The sequence below is a fragment of the Bos taurus genome, chromosome 1 (assembly GCF_002263795.3).
Source record: "Bos taurus isolate L1 Dominette 01449 registration number 42190680 breed Hereford chromosome 1, ARS-UCD2.0, whole genome shotgun sequence".
NCBI classification, from domain to species: Eukaryota; Metazoa; Chordata; class Mammalia; order Artiodactyla; family Bovidae; genus Bos; species Bos taurus.
The window spans coordinates 87,351,229-87,370,242 of NC_037328.1; the positions used below are offsets into that span (position 1 = coordinate 87,351,229).

At 41.7% G+C, this 19,014-nt stretch overlaps 2 protein-coding genes across 7 annotated transcripts in view; one reads left to right on the top strand and one right to left on the bottom strand.

Annotated features, from left to right (window-relative positions):
* PEX5L (peroxisomal biogenesis factor 5 like) overlaps positions 1-19,014 on the top strand; it is a 353,835-nt gene that overhangs the window by 322,639 nt on the left and 12,182 nt on the right. The window contains exon 15 of one of the 5 annotated variants that reach the window (XM_015472388.3): positions 14,794-15,814. The exons of 2 other annotated variants lie outside the window; for them this stretch is intronic. In XM_015472388.3, the coding sequence (XP_015327874.1) occupies positions 14,794-14,815 (22 nt within the window). In that variant the 3' untranslated portion in view covers positions 14,816-15,814. Of the gene's footprint in view, positions 1-14,793; positions 15,815-19,014 lie in introns of those variants that run through there. 2 more of the 5 variants (XM_024989959.2, XM_024989963.2) reach the window with 2 other exon arrangements.
* USP13 (ubiquitin specific peptidase 13) overlaps positions 17-19,014 on the bottom strand; it is a 130,921-nt gene continuing 111,923 nt past the window's right edge. Inside the window, exons 20-21 of one of the 2 annotated variants that reach the window (XM_015472368.3) lie at positions 6,397-6,481; positions 17-4,815 (exon numbers count right to left, since the gene is read on the bottom strand). In XM_015472368.3, the coding sequence (XP_015327854.1) occupies positions 4,722-4,815; positions 6,397-6,481 (179 nt within the window). In that variant the 3' untranslated portion in view covers positions 17-4,721. The remainder of the gene's footprint in view (positions 4,816-6,396; positions 6,482-19,014) is intronic. The other variant, NM_001191266.2, reaches the window with a different exon arrangement.

A 19,014-nucleotide genomic window follows, 5' to 3' on the forward strand; every position in this document is an offset into this window, starting at 1 on the left:
GAGCCACAAAGGAACCTCAGATTGTGAGAATAGCTTTTAATTTTAAAAGAAGTGAAGCAATAAATCATCCATCTCTCTTTCCATCACAGGCAAATAGTCTCCCAAAACATTTGAGATATTTCAAACAACAACTGTGACTAGTGCAAAATAAACACCGACTCTTCAGGAACCAACCGAGCAGATGGGTGCAGGCCTCCGCGGAGGCCAGGCGGAGCGGCCAGATGTGCACATTTATTTCAACATGCCCGGCCCTGGACAGATGAAAACAGTGGGAGGGGAAACCACAAGAGAATGTTGCCCAAAGTGAAACAAGCCTGCCCAACACCCTCATGTGGCTAATATCCTTGGCACCTGGAAGATGCTTTAAAAAGAAACCCAAAGTCAGCAGCTTTTAGGCAAAACTGAAGGAACAGGGTTTGGGCTCACGTGTTTCTGGTTTTCATTTGGGGTCTTCTATATACATATATTGGTGCTTAGGTAGAAAAGTCTGCTTTCTAGAAGGCATTCTGTAGCTCACAGTGCTCCCGACTCCAATGAAAATGTTTGTGCTGCTTCTCTATGGATGCTTTGCAGAACTACCTTCCATGCCCACGTGATCTCCACTACCTCCCCCGCACCACCTGACCCAGAGGAGCGCTGTCCAACAGAAGTGCAACACGTGTCTAATTTCAATCTCTTTTGGTAGCCACATTAAAAAAAGATTAAAAGGAAGTGAAACTTTATCAATGTCTTGATATGTCTAAAATACTGTCATTTAGCACACAGTATAAAATATTGATGCAATATTTTGCATTCTTTCTGGTATTAAGCCTTCCAAATCTGGTATGCATTTTCTGTCTACAGCACCACATTTCCAGTCATAAGCCACATGTGGCCATGGATGACTGTGTTGAATCACATGGGTCTACAGAATCATAACACAAACTCTTCCAGGATGATCTACTGAGTAGGGAATCTCTGTGGCACTGCCTGGGCGATCTTATACACCAACTTAAGGGTACAGAAGCTTGTTCTGTAACATAGAATTTTCGACCTTAGGTAAAGCATAGAATCACAATTTATCTAGCCCTGTCCCCCCATCCTGCTTCCCACACCAGCCATCTCCCCACATGGATGATGTGATGCAGCAACCGTGATGCCTACCGGATGAAAAGAAGACATCATTTCTGTGGTAGAAAAACTTACTTGAGGATCACAGCTATAACTGAATTAGAATAAGATAATATTCCATAAAGGTTACAGAGCTTAGCTGAAGGTAGTTCTGATGTTTTTCAGGGCAAGATGTGCTGTAAAGCAGATTTTTCATCTTTGAGGAAAAAGATAAAGGTAACAAAATACTGACTGGGAAGTGGAGAGGGGAAAAAAAAAAGAGAGTAATTACCCAAGAAACTGGGACTAGAAGTTGGGGTGGGGACACTAAAAACAAGACAAGTTCAAAAGTGGGATGTGTGAGCTATTAGAAACATAACATCTAACCTCTATGTGCCCTCACATCTCACATGTGTGACCATAGTAGCAAATGTAGGAAAATAGAATTGAATGTTAGGGCAGAAAGGGACTCCTGAGCTTATCTGGTCTAACCCACTCATTTTAAGGAAAAAGGCCTGGGGAGATAAAGCAACTCGGCCCCATGTCACTTAGAAGCAGAGTCAGGCTACAAATCCAGGTGCTCTCACTATAGATTGCAGGTAAGGCTCCATCCAGTTCAGGTGAAGGAACCGATGATGTTGGGAGGAACAGGCTACTCCCTACAACCCACAGTGAGCACAGGGGAATGGCAGACACATTCTCTTGTAGGTGGGAGAAAACAGCCAGTCAATTCAAAATATTAAAGCAATGTTGACATAAAATGGCATTCATATGGGACTCTTCCTAATAGTTCTGTTTGCATACTTTTTCTCCCCTCGAAAAAAGAATCCCAATATGAATTAAACTGGATTTCTAATGAATTATGTGGGCATTTAGATCAACTAACAAAACAAGAACCTTGATATGCTGTACGTTTCAAGACACATTCATCAGGATTTTACACAGATGGGTATCAAAAGATATTTACAGGAAGAAAGTGCTCTCTTTCACGTACACACACACACACACACACACAGAGTGAGAATTTCACAATTACACCACCGCCTAAGACAAAAGATTCCTAACAGGTTGATGACCAGTTGACAAAATACATTATTCCAGTTTTCGGTCATAAATCATCTCACCTACATACATGTATAAAATTAAGCAGTATATTCCAGACTGATTCCAGGGAAGCCTGCCTTGAACATATTAAGATATACATATTAATACATTTATAAGCATGAAAGAAGACTGATATTTGCTCCAGTTTTCCCCAACTCACAATCTGAAATAAAGAAGAACACATATACAAAACTTTGCCTTGTATAAATAGCCCTTTGTTGTGTGAGGCAGAAAAAAAAGGCAGTCATATTCTACTTTCTTATGATGTGTTTAGGTATCAAAAGGGCTGAATTTCTTTTTCTACTTCATGAATTAAATAATATGTAGCCTAAAACCATATATACTGGCTTGAAACCATTCATTCTGCAAAGTTTTATTATAAAAGTTTTTAATTTGTTCAGAATACACATGCTATTTTTGTCCACATTTCAATCCAAAGCCCCAGTCACCCTCCCACCCTCCAGGAAGGGCCTTCACTTTGTAACTGCAGTCAAAAGAAGTCATTTTCACGTGTGTTCATTATTCTGTGATCCTCAGCCCTAAGGAGACTGGATTTTGTAAAGCTGATTAGTGTGGGGGTTTCCGGGAGAGCCAGGGACTTGTGTCACCGAGTGGGGCTACTTTAGGATGTCTGAGACAATGTGAAAAGGTGACCCCAGTGGGCAGTTTAGTAGAGAGTTACTGCACCGTGAGCTCCCTCCCTCTGCCAATCTCATTTGTTCCCAAACTGAAGAAACATCAGGAGAGAAGAGAAGCACACTCTACTAGCCACACTGGCCCCACACTGCCTGCTGCTCTCCAGAGGGTCAGCGTATCAGATCTCACCACATTCTCAAAGTGCACCCGGAAAGGAAGAGCAGACTCATCACACCACTGTCAAGAGAAGGAAAGTGAGATGTGGGGGGGATGAGGGGACTTTCCCAGCCATGGGCAGCACCCAAGTCCCCAGGCCTCAGGCTCCACATCCTTCACTCACAAGCCTAACAGATCTCCCATGAGAAGGCCCCCCAATCATAACCAGAATCCTGACTGTTCATAACACACATCTCATAATTCAGTTTCTGGATTTACAGAATTGTGAAATTCTGTGCTTAATTTCACCCCGTTGCTTCTACTTTATTTTCCTACAGTTTCCAGAAAGATCCTTTCTAACCAACCAAAAGCATGTTAAGCAGGCAGCAATAAGTCCTTTTTATTTGACTGCACAATCTGAAATAGAAAGTCCAGAGACCCTAGCATTCGGTATAGAGCAGTAGAAAAATTAGAGACTGCTGTTCAAAATTAGAGACTTTTTCATCACATCTGAAACTCTGATCAAATCCCAGGTTCCAACTAAAATACTGAAATGCCAAAATGGAAATGATGGTCTTTCATAGCATCACAGAAACTTTCTTTGCATCTGAAACCTTTAAACTGCTGATGATCACACTATTGGTCATGGCAGAGAAGCAGTGGAGGCAAGTCAGGAGGTGATTAGCCAAGGGCAGAGATGAAATTCTGCCCCAGAAAACACAGACATGGAGGCAAGTGACGAGCTGGGGGATGAGGAAATTACGGACATATTTGGGACACTTATCATGATTCCAGGGAGTTGTCATGTGTTATGGTAAGAAGAGATCAGCTATTTTAACTAACAACACACGTGCCTATGCCTTAGAGGGAAGGGCTGCTGAGAAACAGAATTCATCTACTTTTGGCAGAGAAAACACTGCTGCTGGGGGCATCTGCGTTCATATCACCAAATGTCACAAGTCCAAGTGAATTCTAGACAGCACTGCAACGGCCCTTCTAATGCTGGAAAACCTAAGTGGGGAACTAATTTTTTTTTAACTGTTCCTGAGATATAGTTTCTTTAAAATATTTACTTGCTTTTTCAACTATTTTAACCATGAGAAACCAACCCGTCACAGCTTTTCTAGTTGACTATAAAGGTCTCACACTCTCAGTCTCACTCTCACACACATTCATACAATTGTATTATGCATTTTGATATGATTAAATTAAAAATATCTTTCATTGCTGATGTTCTAATTGACTATACACAGAGAGATCAGAAGGTGTGTCATGAAAAAAATTATGTCACAAATAGAGCTCAGCCCAGTTACTGATTTTCGATATGAAACCAAAGTGGGCTTTTGGTTTATGGTGGGTGAGGCTACACAACTGGCCCTACTGGTTTCTCTGGGGACCACTACCACTGACCCCAAAGCAAACACGGGGTCTGGCGGCACTTCCCGTTTTCAGTGTGCTAGTGGGGATTCCCCCGCCAGGGATATGAATGCTTTTTAAAAATCATCTTCTTCTTAAACATTTATAAAAAGAAAAACTATCTACAGTAGTGTATTATCACTAATAGAAATTTCCTCCCAGTTCTACTTTAGAAGGCATCAAATGATGTTCTTTAAATAAACTATAAATACCCCACGTATTCCCTCATGTCTGGCTGTCCCAACCTCGTTTTTTTTTTTTTTCTTTTGGCAAATTAAAAAGGCGTACGGCTTCTTCTTGCCAATGTGTACATCTGAGGTTTAGCTTGGTATCCTGCGGTAAAAGTACATGTAGCCCAGGTCTTTAGGGGGCCTTTCTGAGGCACAAACTTTGTGGTCATTGTAGATCACCCATCTGAAAACAAAACACAGAAGCGAGTGATGGATTTCAGTCAGTTCTAGGAAACCGCAGAAGAAAGTTACTGCACCATACTTAAAATAATCAAGATGTTTTAAGATAAACCAAACTCAAGTCTATTGCATCAAAGGAAACAGAACGTTGGCAGAAAGCTACACTGCTCTTTATTCTCAATTCAATCAAGAAGGAGCTCCTAAAGGAGCCTCCAAGCATTGCCATCTGCAGACGTCCCTAGACGGCCTCAGAAATGGAGTCAAAGACATATGTGGCTGTTTCAGTCATAAATAGACATGCAGTGAACAATTATACAACCATTAAAATGTCTTCAAATGATATTTGGTAGAGTGAGAAAATAATATAATATGAAGTGGAGAAAAGCAGATTACAAAATTGTACTTACTGTGTATGAACTTCAAGCTTTTAGAAAAGTTGTAAATACATACATATGCGTGTATACAGACAAACACATACCCTCTTCCCATTGAAAATAGTAAAACAGAAATGTATCAAAATAGAGACTATGGTTCTCTCTCTGCTTCCAGACAACATGTTCTTCATATGATTTTGTATCTTACAAATTCCCTTATGATGAAATTCACGGATTTTTCTATTCTAATTAAGCTATTTTTCTTAAGACATATTTTTAAAAGAGCTGTCATGCTTGGTAATAAAATGAATTCACTATAAATTAAGTTCCTATGCTCAACTATTTTACAAATCAAGTTGAGAAGCCAAGACTTAAATGACAGACGGAAAAGGACCACAGTGGATTTCTGGCTGGAGACCAGTCACTCCTGCAGCAAGAGGTCAGGGTTCTACCAGGAGAGGCCAAGGTTATGTGGTTCTTCAGTGTCCATGTGGCCAAGCGCTGCCTCAAGCAGAGCTGACCCACAGGACAGGCCACTCAGTGGGAGTTCAAGGAAGGGAAACCAGGGGGGCCTTGAGGGATCCAGCCCAGGAAGAAGACTCTGAAGAGAGCAGCAGCCTGACACCCCACAACTGTCTCATTCCCAGCTCACCACACCCCTCACAATTCTTGAAGCCAAGGCTACAACAGGGCGAACACTAGGTGTTAGAGCTGCCAGACAGAACACAGGGTACCCAGTCAAATCTGAGTATCATATAAGTGACAAGTACTTTTTTAATATAAGGATGTCCCATGTAATAGTTGAGACATATTTATCCTAAAAAGTTATTCATCATCTGAAATTCAAACGTAGTAGGGCATCCTGGTTTTCTGGCTTTGCTTCATTTTGTTGGCTAAATCTGGCGATCCTGCAGAGGTTCCAGATACAGACTCGCATTCTTCTGCGGGAAGCCTCTTGACTCTGGGACGTCCCCCTGCTATGATGGTGAACAGTGGCTCTCAGCACCAGCTCTGACACGGCTGCAAAGGCCAAGCTGTTCAGCCTCTCCGAGCTTCAGGGTCTTCATGTATAAAATGGCTTTGAGAGTCTATCCCTACAAGACCACTGTGAGAACCAAATGCCATGACACATGAGACACCTAGCCGAGTGCCTGGCACGTAGCAGCTGCTCAATAAAACAGCTATCATTTTACCTTCTTAAAAAGACTCACCTTCCTTCCTTTTTAATGTGACAAACGTAGTGGCCACTCATTGTAGACGTTCCCATGTGACTGATGAACGCAAATAATTCATACACTACGGAAGAGGAAACAACTCAGTTACTAGGCAGCATTTCTAGAAATAAATAGCACTTCTGTTCAGAATTTAATGCCAAGGAGAATGGAATCCAGCAACTGTTCAGACTTAAAAACAAAATGTATTCAGTTGCTAGGCTGAGAACACATACACACACCCGCAACGTGACAGTAACTTCAACCTGCAAATCATAACCAAACAGGACATAGGAGAGCTGACAGTAAGCGCCTGTCTGAAAAGGGATTAAAAACCCCACAGCCCAGTCTGGTGGCAAGCACGTGGGTCTAAAAGGGTGGTCCTGGCTCCATCACCTCCACGCAGCATGAGGGTGGAGAAGCTGAACTCCTTTCTTCACAGAAATGCAAAATCCACCCACTTTACAAGGCTCTATGAGGCTTAAATGAGCAATTCAGACTAAAATACCACAGAAATGTCAGGATTCAGAGGAAGAAAGCAGATAGCTGTTATCATTTATAGACAGGGATAATGCTCAGAATATACATCCTGTGATTTCTGACTTGCTCATGATGATAAACCAAATGGGACCAAAATTCAGGCTTCACGCTTTCTGAACAAGGAGATATATAGTCTCTTGGAGCCTGAGATGGACATTTATTCTCTAACAAATACCTCCTGCCATCTAGCACAAATGCTGTACCAAATCCACGGTGAACGAATTTCAGCTCATGCTCCCCGGCCAATCTGAGGTCTACACAACACCTTCACAACACAGAGTGGGTGTACAGACTGGTACTCGTCCATCTCCTCAAACCGCTATAGACTACGATGGGATAGGTACAGAAGCGGAGCGAGTGTTCATAATAGTTTGAGAGCACTATTCATGTCTGTTGAATCTAATAAGGGAAAAAATGGGCTTGCCTATTCATTTTTTTGGTACTCAATTTTTGCTGTATTTTGCAAGGGTGTTGGTTCTGGACAGACCCTTTTCTTGCTGCTCCCTCTTTCATCCCTTCTCCCCCTTGCTGTTTACCAGGACTAATCCACGCATTCAGCTAGGAATCCTCAGTCAGTACCGTACACATTGCACACCTCCTCTCCGCAAACATTTTCCCAGGAAATGACTTTCTTTTGGTTGTCCAGATGCCTGACTTCTCTTCTTCCGGACTTTTAAACACTGATGACCTGGGGCTGTGACCTCAGACCTTTCTTCCTTCTATCTTCACACCTACCCCGCACATTCTCTCCCTCCCTCCCTTTTCAACTCTGTTCTCACCACCACCCTCCCTCTCCAAGTGTCTCATGGCATTAACTGGAATTATGTTCTTTTTCATTTCTGGAATGTTTACCACTGATGTATAGAACTACAATTGAATTTTGTATATTGGCCTGTTTCTTGCAATCTTGCTGAAGATTTATTTCCTGCAATCTTCCTGAAGCCATTTACTAGTTCTAATAGTTTTTAAAGTAAATTCCTTAGAATTTTCTATATACATGCGTGCTAAGTTGCTTCAGTCGTTTCTGACTCTTTGCAACCCTATGGACTACAGCCGGTCAGGCTCCCCTGTCCATGGGATTCTGCAGGCAAGAGTACTGGAGTGGGTTGCCATGCCCTCCTCCAGGGGATCTTCCAGACCCAAGGATCGAAACTGAGCCTCTTAGGTCTCCTGCATTGGCAGGCAGGTTCTTTACCACTAGCACCACCTGGGAAGCCCTTCTGTATACAAGACCAAGTCATTTGTAAACAGAAATAGTTGTACTTCTTTCTTGCCTATTTCTTTTTCTTGCTTAACTGCCATGGCTAGAACCTCTTGCACGATGTTAAACAGAAATACTGAAGTGGGTAGCCTTTCCCTTCTCCAAGGGATCGTCCCAAGTCAGGGATCAAACCCAGGTCTCCCTCATTGTAGGCGGATTCTTTACCAGCTGAGCCACCAGGGATGTGGGTAGATGCCCTTTATCAGGTTGAGAAAGTTCCCTTTCATTGCCAGTTTGTTAAGCATTCTCTCCTCCCACCATTTCCTTCAAAATATACACAGAATCGACTACTACTTACCACCTCCACTAGTAACCCCCAATCCAAGTTACCAGCATCTCCTGTCTGAATTAGTACAATACATTCCACTCCTACCAGGGCTCCCTGCTTCCTCCCTTACCCCCTAGCGACCATTCTCAGTACGGCTTCAAAGCTCGCTCTTACACTGGCCCATGACAGCCCCCAACCTCCTCCCACTCTCCTGCTCACTCCACTCCAGCTCCTCCAGTCTCCTGGCTACTACTCAAACATGCACCAGCTACTCCTCTCACTGACAGAGAGGACTTCAAGCCCCACACCTACTGTTCCCTCAACCTGGAACTCTTCTTTCAGATGCCACATGATCCACTCCTCACTTCATAGAGGTCTCAGATCAAATGTCATCTCAGAGAGGCCTTCCTATAAATAGCGACTCCTCCCCTCCTTCCACCCCACTCTCATCCCAACCTTTCTTTACTGTTGTCCATGGAGCTCAAAATAACACCGTATCACATATTTATGTGTGTATTTGTTCACTATCTCCTTTTACCCCAGGCTATGTCCTCCATAAGGACAATAAGTTTGTTTTGTTGGTGGGTTTTTTTTCATTATTATTATTATAAAATTACCAAATATTTATTTCACATGTCTATTTTGTTTACTGGAATATTCCAGGCACAGAAAACAGTACATAGCATGTGGTAGGCATGTCTTGCTCCACCCCATGTCCTGATTTGTTTTTATATCTTTTCATAAACCACCTATAAAAGTATAAATTGGGGTATAAATCAGTGATATTTAAAAAGGAATGAATCAGAGAGGATTGCCTTTCCCATCATCAACTAAGTTTCTGTTGTTATCTATCACATTAACTGACAACTCCTCCCCTCCAACAAACAAAAAAACCAAAAGCAAAATATCACAGGTATGAAACAGAAAACAGACAAGAACAGTTGTGAATGAGAATCATTTTGCCTGGTACTTAGTGATGCAGAGACCTTGTCTGCCGTCCCCAGGATTCCCTAAGAACCCACACCACCTAGTAAACAAGAGTGAGTATGAGCTGAAACTTTTTCATGTTCCTTGACCCTGGTTGGTTTTTAAAGCTCTTTTGGAATAATTTTATATCAAATTCTAAATCTTCAGTTTGAGAGATTTGGGGCTGATCTCGCACTAGGTGGTTACCCTCTTAGAATCTTCATGAAATAAAGAAAGAACATGATCCCTCACAAGGAACTGACCCCCCCAAAGTATGAGAGTCACTCAGTGCAGTTATGACCCCATGGACTACAGCCTGCCAGGATTCCCTGTCCATGGAATTCTCCAGGTAAGAATACTGGAGTGGGTAGCCGTTCCCTTCTCCAGGGGATCTTCCCAACCCAGGGATCAAACCCAGGTCTTCCACATTGCAGGTGGATTCTTTACCATCTGAGCCACCAGGGAAGCCCCAAAACAACACCTTAAAATAATTGAACCAAATATTTAATGAGCACTTTCCAATAAACCAGGGTGATTTCAGTGAAATGTTGCTCAGATACCAACAACCCAGCAGGTTAACAAAACAGACAGAACAAACCCACACACTCCAATACAGGCAAACATGTCTTTAAGCCCCCAAAAGACATTTTCCCCTCTTTAGTTAAAAGCAATTAATTCACATGTATACTCAAAATCATAAAAACACAGAAAAAAGATTAGCACAAATCTTAGTCCTATAATTAAAATTAACTGTGTTTATCAATAGAAGCAATCACTCCATGCATTATTCAAGGCCTCCTGCTAGGAACCAATAGCAAAAGAGAGAGTCTCAATAAATTTGAAAAAATTCAACAGGTAAGAAATCTCAATTTATATCTGTTTCCAAACAGAACATCAAGGTGAATAAACCAGACAGTGAAGCCACTGCTGATTCTTCTCCCGGTTGCCAGAGATCTCCCTCCAAAAAACAGCTTCATCACACTCTCAGAAAATACAGAGATCCCTTCTTATGTAGCTAGAAAAGGCATTTTAAAGCAAAGTAAATCATTTTTAAAATGTTGACTTTCAAGACTTCCCTGGCGGTCCAGTGGCTGGGACACCGTGCTCCCAATGCAGCAGGCCCAGTTCAGTTCCTGGTCAGGGTACTAGATTCTGCATGCCTCAACTAAGACCCAGCCCAGCCAAATAAATACATAAGACATTTTTTGTTGTTGTTGACTTTCAACAGGGACACTTTTACACTGTCTAGAAGAACTGGACAGAACTACCTAAACTACCATGTTCAACCTCTGGCCAGTGGAGTCCCTCTAACGAGTCAGAATTAAAGTGCCTGAAACGAGCATCCTTGGTCCCCACTCCCCTCTTCCAACAAACCTGTCCTTTTCTGAATTTAGGAACATGTCGCCAGCCTTTCTAATAAGAAGGATTTTTAATATCTAAATTTTACCACCCCCACCCAGAGTAATGGGGATTGTACTTGATTTTACTCTTTGAAAAAGAAAGCACTGTCAGGAAAATTAAATGCAAACTTGGAAAGTAAAAGAGGTAGGCAGAATGCTCTTTTGTATTGTTAGGTAGTTAGAATAGGAAAAAGGAGTCCAGAATGGCAGTGGCTAAAAGACAAAGAAGGGAAAAGCCAGCAAAAATAGAACAAAGGAAGGTCTGAGGAGGATTGGAGAGACAACCTCAGATAAACAGCCCTCCTGGCTAGCCCAATTTACATAGGGCAGGCCCAGGGGGAAGAGAAAAAACATGTAAAAAGAGTCAAAATTGGGTGGGAGGGGCTTCTCTTCTCTTCACGTCTTTTGGGTTGGCCAGCCCTCACACCTTGAGGATGTGTTTTCCTTTACTTTCTAAATAAAACTGAGCTGTAATACAGAGCTGTAATGCTGGTCCATCCAAGGAAACTACACAGAGCCGTAACACTGGTCTGTTCATTGCTTCAAATTTTTGTTGCAACGAAACAGAACTGAGGAAATCACACACTCCCCCGATGGTACCATATGGAGAAATGGCCACCCAAGGATTGTCTAGGGTAGGGACCAGCATACTATGATGCCACATAGGCTGAATCCAGCCCACAGCCTGTTTCTGTGCTGCCAGGGAGAAAGGAGAAAAGAGGGGGGACAAAAATATGAGATGGCAAATGTAAGGCCCATGAGGCCTAAAACATTTACTATCTGGACCTTCAGAGAAAAAACGTGCAGACCCCTAGTCTAGGGTAATGAACTTACTTCCTCTCACCACTTACTACTGATTAAAGATTCCACACTTAGTGAAGTTACTTGTTAACTTATAGATTTTTGTCTGGCAAAGATACCAAAAAGTTCTCTCTGGTGGAATATATACAAGCATGCCTCAGAGAGATTGTGGGTTTGGTTCCAAGCTATCACAATAAAGCAATTATTGAAATAAAGCAAGTCCCATGAATTTTTTTGGTTTCCCGGTGCATATAAATAAAAACTATGTTTTACATTATACTATAGCCTATTCAGTATGCAATAGCATATGTCTAAAAAAGAAATGTGCATATCTTAATTTAAAAATACTTTATGGATTGAAAATGCTAACCATCATCTGAGCCTTCAGCAAGTTGTAATCTTTTTGCTGGTGAAAGTGAACGTCATTCAATTGCGTCTGATTCTCTGTGACTCCACGGACCGTAGCCTGCCAGGCTCCTCTGTCTATGAGGACAGAGGAGTCTGTGTCTATGCCTCATAGTCTGTGTCCTGGCCATAATACTGGAGTGCACAGCCCTTCCCTTCTCCAGGGAATATTACTGACACAGGGGCTCTGAAATATTGTGAGAATTACCAAAATGTGACACAGAAATACTAAGTGAGCAAATGCTGTTGGAAAAAATGGCTTCAACAGACTTGTTTGATGTGCCACAGCCACAAGCCTTCACTTTGAAAAAACCACAATATCTGTCGAACACATAAAAGAGAATCACATTAAAATGAGGTCTGCCTGTGCTGATGTGATTCCAGTTCTGTAAGGATTAAGCCATCAGCCACTGCAGACACCCTCTCCAAAGTATTCTTGGGACACTGATCTGCTTTTGATAGCAGACTGTAAAGTTTCCTTACCTTTTAAGTAATCTGTTGTAACTTTCTGTATTTGCCTTTCAAATCTTTTATTGTCACTTTGGTTCAATGAATAAGTATTGCTTCACACTAACCTATGATCCTATCTGACCAAGTGTTTTAAAACCTTTTGATTTCTTTGACAAAGTTCTTTTGACCTCTAAGTAACTTTGAGATGATTCCAAGGGCCCCTGAAACAACCCAAAGTAATTAGGTTCAATTGGTATGTTAAATTACATAGGAAGATATTGTCAAATAAGTGATGATAAACCTTAGGTTATATTATGTGGGTAAGATGGTGTGATCACTCACCTAGAGCCAGACATCCTGGAATGTGAAGTCAAGTGGGCCTTAGAAAGCATCACTACGAACAAAGCTAGTGGAGGTGATGCAATTCCAGTTGAGCTATTTCAAATCCTAAAAGATGATGCTGTGAAAGCACTGCACTCAATATGTCAGCAAATTTGGAAAATTCAGCAGTGGCCACAGGACTTGAAAAGGTCAGTTTTCATTCCAATCCCAAAGAAAGGCAATGCCAAACAATGCTCAAACTACCACATAATTTCACTCATCTCACACGCTAGTAAAGTAATGCTCAAAATTCTCCAAGCCAGGCTTCAGCAATACGTGAACCGTGAACTTCCAGATGTTCAAGCTGGTTTTAGAAAAGGCAGAGGAACCAGAGATCAAATTACCAACATCTGCTGGATCATGGAAAAAGCAAGAGAGTTCCAGAAAAACATCTATTTCTGCTTTATTGACTATGCCAAAGCCTTTGACTGTGTGCATCACAATAAACTGTGGAAAATTTTGAAAGAGATGGGAATACCAGACCACCTGACCTGCCTCTTGAAAAACCTATATACAGGTCAGGAAGCGACAGTTAGAACTGGACATGGAACAACAGACTGGTTCCAAATAGGAAAAGGAGTACGTCGAGGCTGTATATTGTCACCCTGCCTATTTAACTTATATGCAGAGTACATCATGAGAAACGCTGGACTGGAAGAAGCACAAGCTGGAATCAAGATTGCCGGCAGAAATATCAATAACCTCAGATATGCAGATGACACCACCCTTATGGCAGAAAGTGAAGAGGAACTCAAAAGCCTCTTGATGAAAGTGAAAGTGGAGAGTGAAAAAGTTGGCTTAAAGCTCAACATTCAGAAAACGAAGATCATGGCATCTGGTCCCATCACTTCATGGGAAATAGATGGGGAAACAATGGAAACAGTGTCAGACTTTATTTTGGGGGGCTCCAAAATCACTGCAGATGGTGACTGCAGCCATGAAATTAAAAGACACTTACTCCTTGGAAGGAAAGTTATGACCAACCTAGGTAGCATATTAAAAAGCAGAGATATTACTTTGCCAACAAAGGTCCATCTAGTCAAGGGTATGGTTTTTCCAGTGGTCATGTATGGATGTGAGAGTTGGACTGTGAAGAAAGCTGAGCGCCGAAGAATTGATGCTTTTGAACTGTGGTGCTGGAAAAGACTCTTGAGAGACCCTTGGACTGCAAGGAGATCCAACCAGTCCATCCTAAAGGAGACCGGTCCTGGGAGTTCATTGGAAGGACTGATGCTGAGGCTGAAACTCCAATACTTTGGCCACCTCATGCAAAGAGTTGACTCATTGGAAAAGACCCTGATGCTGGGAGGGATTGGGGGCAGGAGGAGAAGGGGACAACAGAGGATGAGATGGCTGGATGGCATCACTGACTCGATGCACATGAGTTTGGGTGAACTCTGGGAGTTGGACAGGGAGGCCTGGCGTGCTGCGATTCATGGGGTCACAAAGAGTTGGACACGACTGAGCGACTGAACTGAAGTTCATTAATATAGATATTCCAAAATTATATGGAATTCCTAAAAATCTGGTGTGTGCTGGTATAATGCTACCAGTCTAATTCTAGTTATTATCTTAAAATGTGTCATGTCCCAGAAATAACCAAGTTTCTTGTCAACTGCATTGTAGTGATATCTTTAGCCATGCCATTTTGAGTCTTTTGTCGTTGTTTTACTCTGATACTTTTATGAAATGAATTACTTCAAGAAGATCCATAAAAAGGACTTTTTGACCAATATAAGTTGCTGATGACTTTCAGATAGTACCATTGAACTGGGTAAGAAATTTGAAAACTAATGGAGAATCTGATGGTTTCATCTAGATCAACAGGAATTAATTACATGGAACCAAGTGAAGTGATAAATACAATTTATACTTTTACGACTTTTTGTCCAAAGCATTCATGGCTTTTAATTTTTGTTTTCCAGAAAAACTTTCCTCTTATGCTAATAGAGACCTACAACTGAGACCTACAACACGCTGATAAAGCATACCTTCTAAAATGAAGATGAAACATGTATCTTTTCCTCTCTACCTGATCCCTCTGGAATCTGGCTTCTCCACCTGGCTTCACCCTGGACTTGATGGCTTATTGTAATCCAGACTGCCACTAGTTATACTAACCATCATTTTCATTTGTTCTCTCCTTGTTGTTTCAAACTGTTTTGTATCTCTGTCTACTGTATTATGACCTTACTAAAGTCACCAGCTATATTACTGATATGTTACTGGTGATTTTGCCAAGAATCATGTACAGATGTGAGAGCTGGATCATAAAGAAGGCTGAGCATTGAAGAATTGAAGCTTTCAAACCGTGGTACTGGAGAAGACTCTTGAGAGTCCCTGGAACAGCAAGGAGATCAAACCAATCAATCCTAAAGGATATCAACTCTGAATATTCACTGGAAGGACTGATGCTGAAGCTCCAATATTTTGGCCACCTGATGTGAAGAACCAATTCATTAGAAAAGACCCTGATGCTGGGAAAGATTTAAGGCAAAAGGAGAAGAGGGTGGGAGAGGATGAGATGGTTAGACAGCATTGCCAACTCAATGGACATGAATCTGAGCAAGCCCCAGGAGATAGTGGCATGCTACAGTCCATGAGGTCACAAAGAGTCAAACACAATTTAGTGACTGAACAATAAAAATATTACTGATATTCTATTTCATAAGACTGTTGTCTCTTGCATTATCTGATGTGTAAAACAGGCCTCTGACAAAATTAATGGTGGCTAAACAACTTGAGGTAACTGATTACATATATAACCCTATGTAGAATAACCATAATAGTACAGCTCTAGACATGGGACAAATAGATTCGTGGGATTAGATCTGATAGACAAAGTGCCTGAAGAACTACAGACAGAGGTTTATAACATTGTACAGGAGGCAATGAGCAAAATCACCCCCAAGAAGAAGAAATGCAGAAAGCCTTCCTCAGTGATCAATGCAAAGAAATAAGGGAAAACAATAGAATGGGAAAGACTAGAGATCTCTTCAAGAAAATTAGACATAGCAAGAGAACATTTCATGCAAAGAAGGGCACAATAAAGGACAGAAATGGTATGAACCGAACAGAAGCAGAAGACATTAAGAGCTGGCAAGAATATACAGAAGAACTGTATAAAAAAAGGTCTTAATGACCCAGATAACCACAATGGTATGGTCACTCACCAGAGCCAGCCAGACATCCTGGAATGTGAAGACACTAGGCCTGAGGAAGCATTACTATAAACAAAGCTAGTGGAAGTGACGGAATTCCACATGAGCTATTTCAAATCCTAAAAGATGCTGCTGTTAAAATGCTACACTCAATATGTCAGTAAATTTGGAAAACACAGCAGTGGCCACAGGACTGGAAAAGGTCAAAATTTCATTCCAAACCCAAAGAAGGGTAATGCCAAAGAATGTTCAAACTACTACCCAATTGTTCTCATTTGACATGTTAGCAAGGTAATCCTCAAAATCGTTCAAGTTAGGCTTCAGCAGTACGTGAACTGAGAACTTCCAGATGTAGAAATTGGACTTAGAAAAGGCAGACGAACCAGAGATCAAAATGCCAACATCTGTTGGACCATAAAAAGAACTAGGGAATTCCAGAAAAACATACACTTCTGCTTCATTGACTACACTAAAGCCTTTGACTTTGTGGAATTCTTAAAGAGCTGGGATACCAGACCACCTTACCTGCCTCCTGAGAAACCTGTATGCAGGTCAAGAAACAACAGTTAGAACTGGACATGGAACAACAGACTGGTTCCAAACTGGGAAAGGAGTATGTCAAAGCTATATATTGTTACCCTGCTTATTTAACTGATATGCAGAGTACATCATGTGAAATGCCAGGCTGGATGAAGCTGGAATCAAGATTGCAGGGAGAAATATCAATAACCTCAGATATGCAGATGACACTACCCTTATGGCAGAAAGCAAAGATGAACTAAAAAGCCTCTTGATGAAAGTGAAAGAGGTGACTGCAAAGGTTGGCTTAAAACTCAACATCCAAAAACTAAGATCATGGCATCTGGTCCATCACTTCATGGCAAAAAGATGGGGAAAAAAATGGAAACTGACAGACTGTATTTTCTCAGGCTCCAAAATCACTGTAGACAGTGACTGCATGTGTGCTAAGTCACTTCAGTTCATCTGACTCTCTGCAACTTTATAGACTGTAGCCAGCCTGGCTCCTCTGTCCATGGGATTCACCAGGCAAGAATAATGGAGTGGGTTGCCATGTCCTCCTCCAGGGGATCTTCCCAACCTAGGGACTGAACCTTTATCTCCTGGAATTCCTGCATCACAGGCAGATTATTTACTGCTGAGCCATCAGGGAAGCCCTGGAGCCACGACATTAAAAGAGGCTTGCTCCTTGGAAGAAAAGCCATGACAAACCTAGACATCACTTTACCAACAAAGGTCTGTAGAGTCAAAGCTATGGTTTTCCAGTAGTCATGTACGGATGTGAGAGTTGAACCATAAAGAAGGCTGAGCACCAAAGAATTGATGCTCTCAAATTGTGGTGCTGGACAAGACTCTTGAGAGCCCCTTGAAAAACAAGGAGATCAAACCAGTCCATCTTAAAAGAAATCAATCCTGAGTATTCATTGCAAAGGCTGATGTTGAAGCTCCAATACTTTGGCCACCTGATGAAAAGACCCTGATGGTGGGAAAGATTGAAGGCAGGAGGAGAGGGGGCAACACAGAATAAGATGGTTGGATGGCATCACCAACTCAATGGGCATAAGTTTGAAGAAACTCCAGGAGATAGTGAAGGACAGGGAAGCTTGGTGAGCTGTAGTGCACGGGGTCGCAAAGAGTCGGACACAACTGAGTGACTGAACAACAAGACATAGGAAGAAGCAACAAGGGAAAGAATTTCCTAGATGGTAAACTAGTACAACAGACAACCCATAGAATTTTAGGTTATCAACAGGGCTTAATTCAAAAAAAAAAACTTGTTGAATGGCCTATCAATGAAATCCCCATCTGACCTAAGCATGAGAATTCCTAGTACAGTGGGACAAATTTGTCATGAAATGCCTCCCAACCCTAGATCAAATCTGTGACCAGGAGGGGGCGCTGTAGATGGGGAATGCTTCCTGCCATTCTGGCTCTACAAAGATCAAGCCTTCAGCTGCCACCACTGACCACAGTGCAGCCTCAGGGAATTCAGGAGGGAGAAAAAACGAACCTTTCTGTACTCTGGATACCGACCTTAGATAGACAGTTAAGACTCATATCTAAGGAATGATTTCAATGAGCTAAGAATCTTGCATCTTCCCCGACATGGAAAAGTACTACGATCATGTTTTCTTTGTGATTAGCAGTAAGCTTTTGATGTTCAACTACATGTTTTTCTTCCAGCAAATACTCTTATTAATATACACCTTGACTCCTTCTTTAAGTCTTCAGAGAATTCCTCAGATGATACTGTCCTCAGTAGGTTCCCTGAATAAAACTTGCAACTTTCAGGTTCTGAGATTTTTCTTCTGCCAACACCTGTAACTTCCAGGAGTTATGAGCCTCATAGACACTAATTATACATCTAACTCAGCCATCAAATTATCTTTAAATATTCTAAAAGCATCTTTTCAGATGCTTTTGAATCAGTAATAACAACTAACTGGTTCCCTAATCAAAGAAAATCTGTCTATAGGTTCAGTTTTCATGTACCTGACAGTCATTTTACTTTTTTGAAAACTATAGTTCAACAACACATAATGACCAAAAGCAATGCTAGATTCAGGAGTGCAATTAATTTACATTTTATAAATCATTTAAGCATGTATATCTACTTAAAAAGCATGAGATTGTGAGGGCAGGACACATTATTTAGTCTGTTTACAGAGTGCTCAGAACACAGGGCTTCCATGGTGGCTCAGACAATAAACAACTTATCTGTCAATGCAAGAGACATGAGTTCAATCCCTGGGTTGGGAAGATTCCCTGGAGAAGGAAATGGCAACCCACTCCAATATTCTTGCCTGGAAATCCCAAGGACAGAGGAGCCTGGTGGGCTACAGTCCACAGGGTCGCAAAGAATGGGACACGACTGACAGCACACAGACAGCTCCCCAGGATACAGAAACACCAAAACCTCCCTGGAGCAAACACCAAGACCCTGGGTGCTCTGCAGCCTTCGGATGA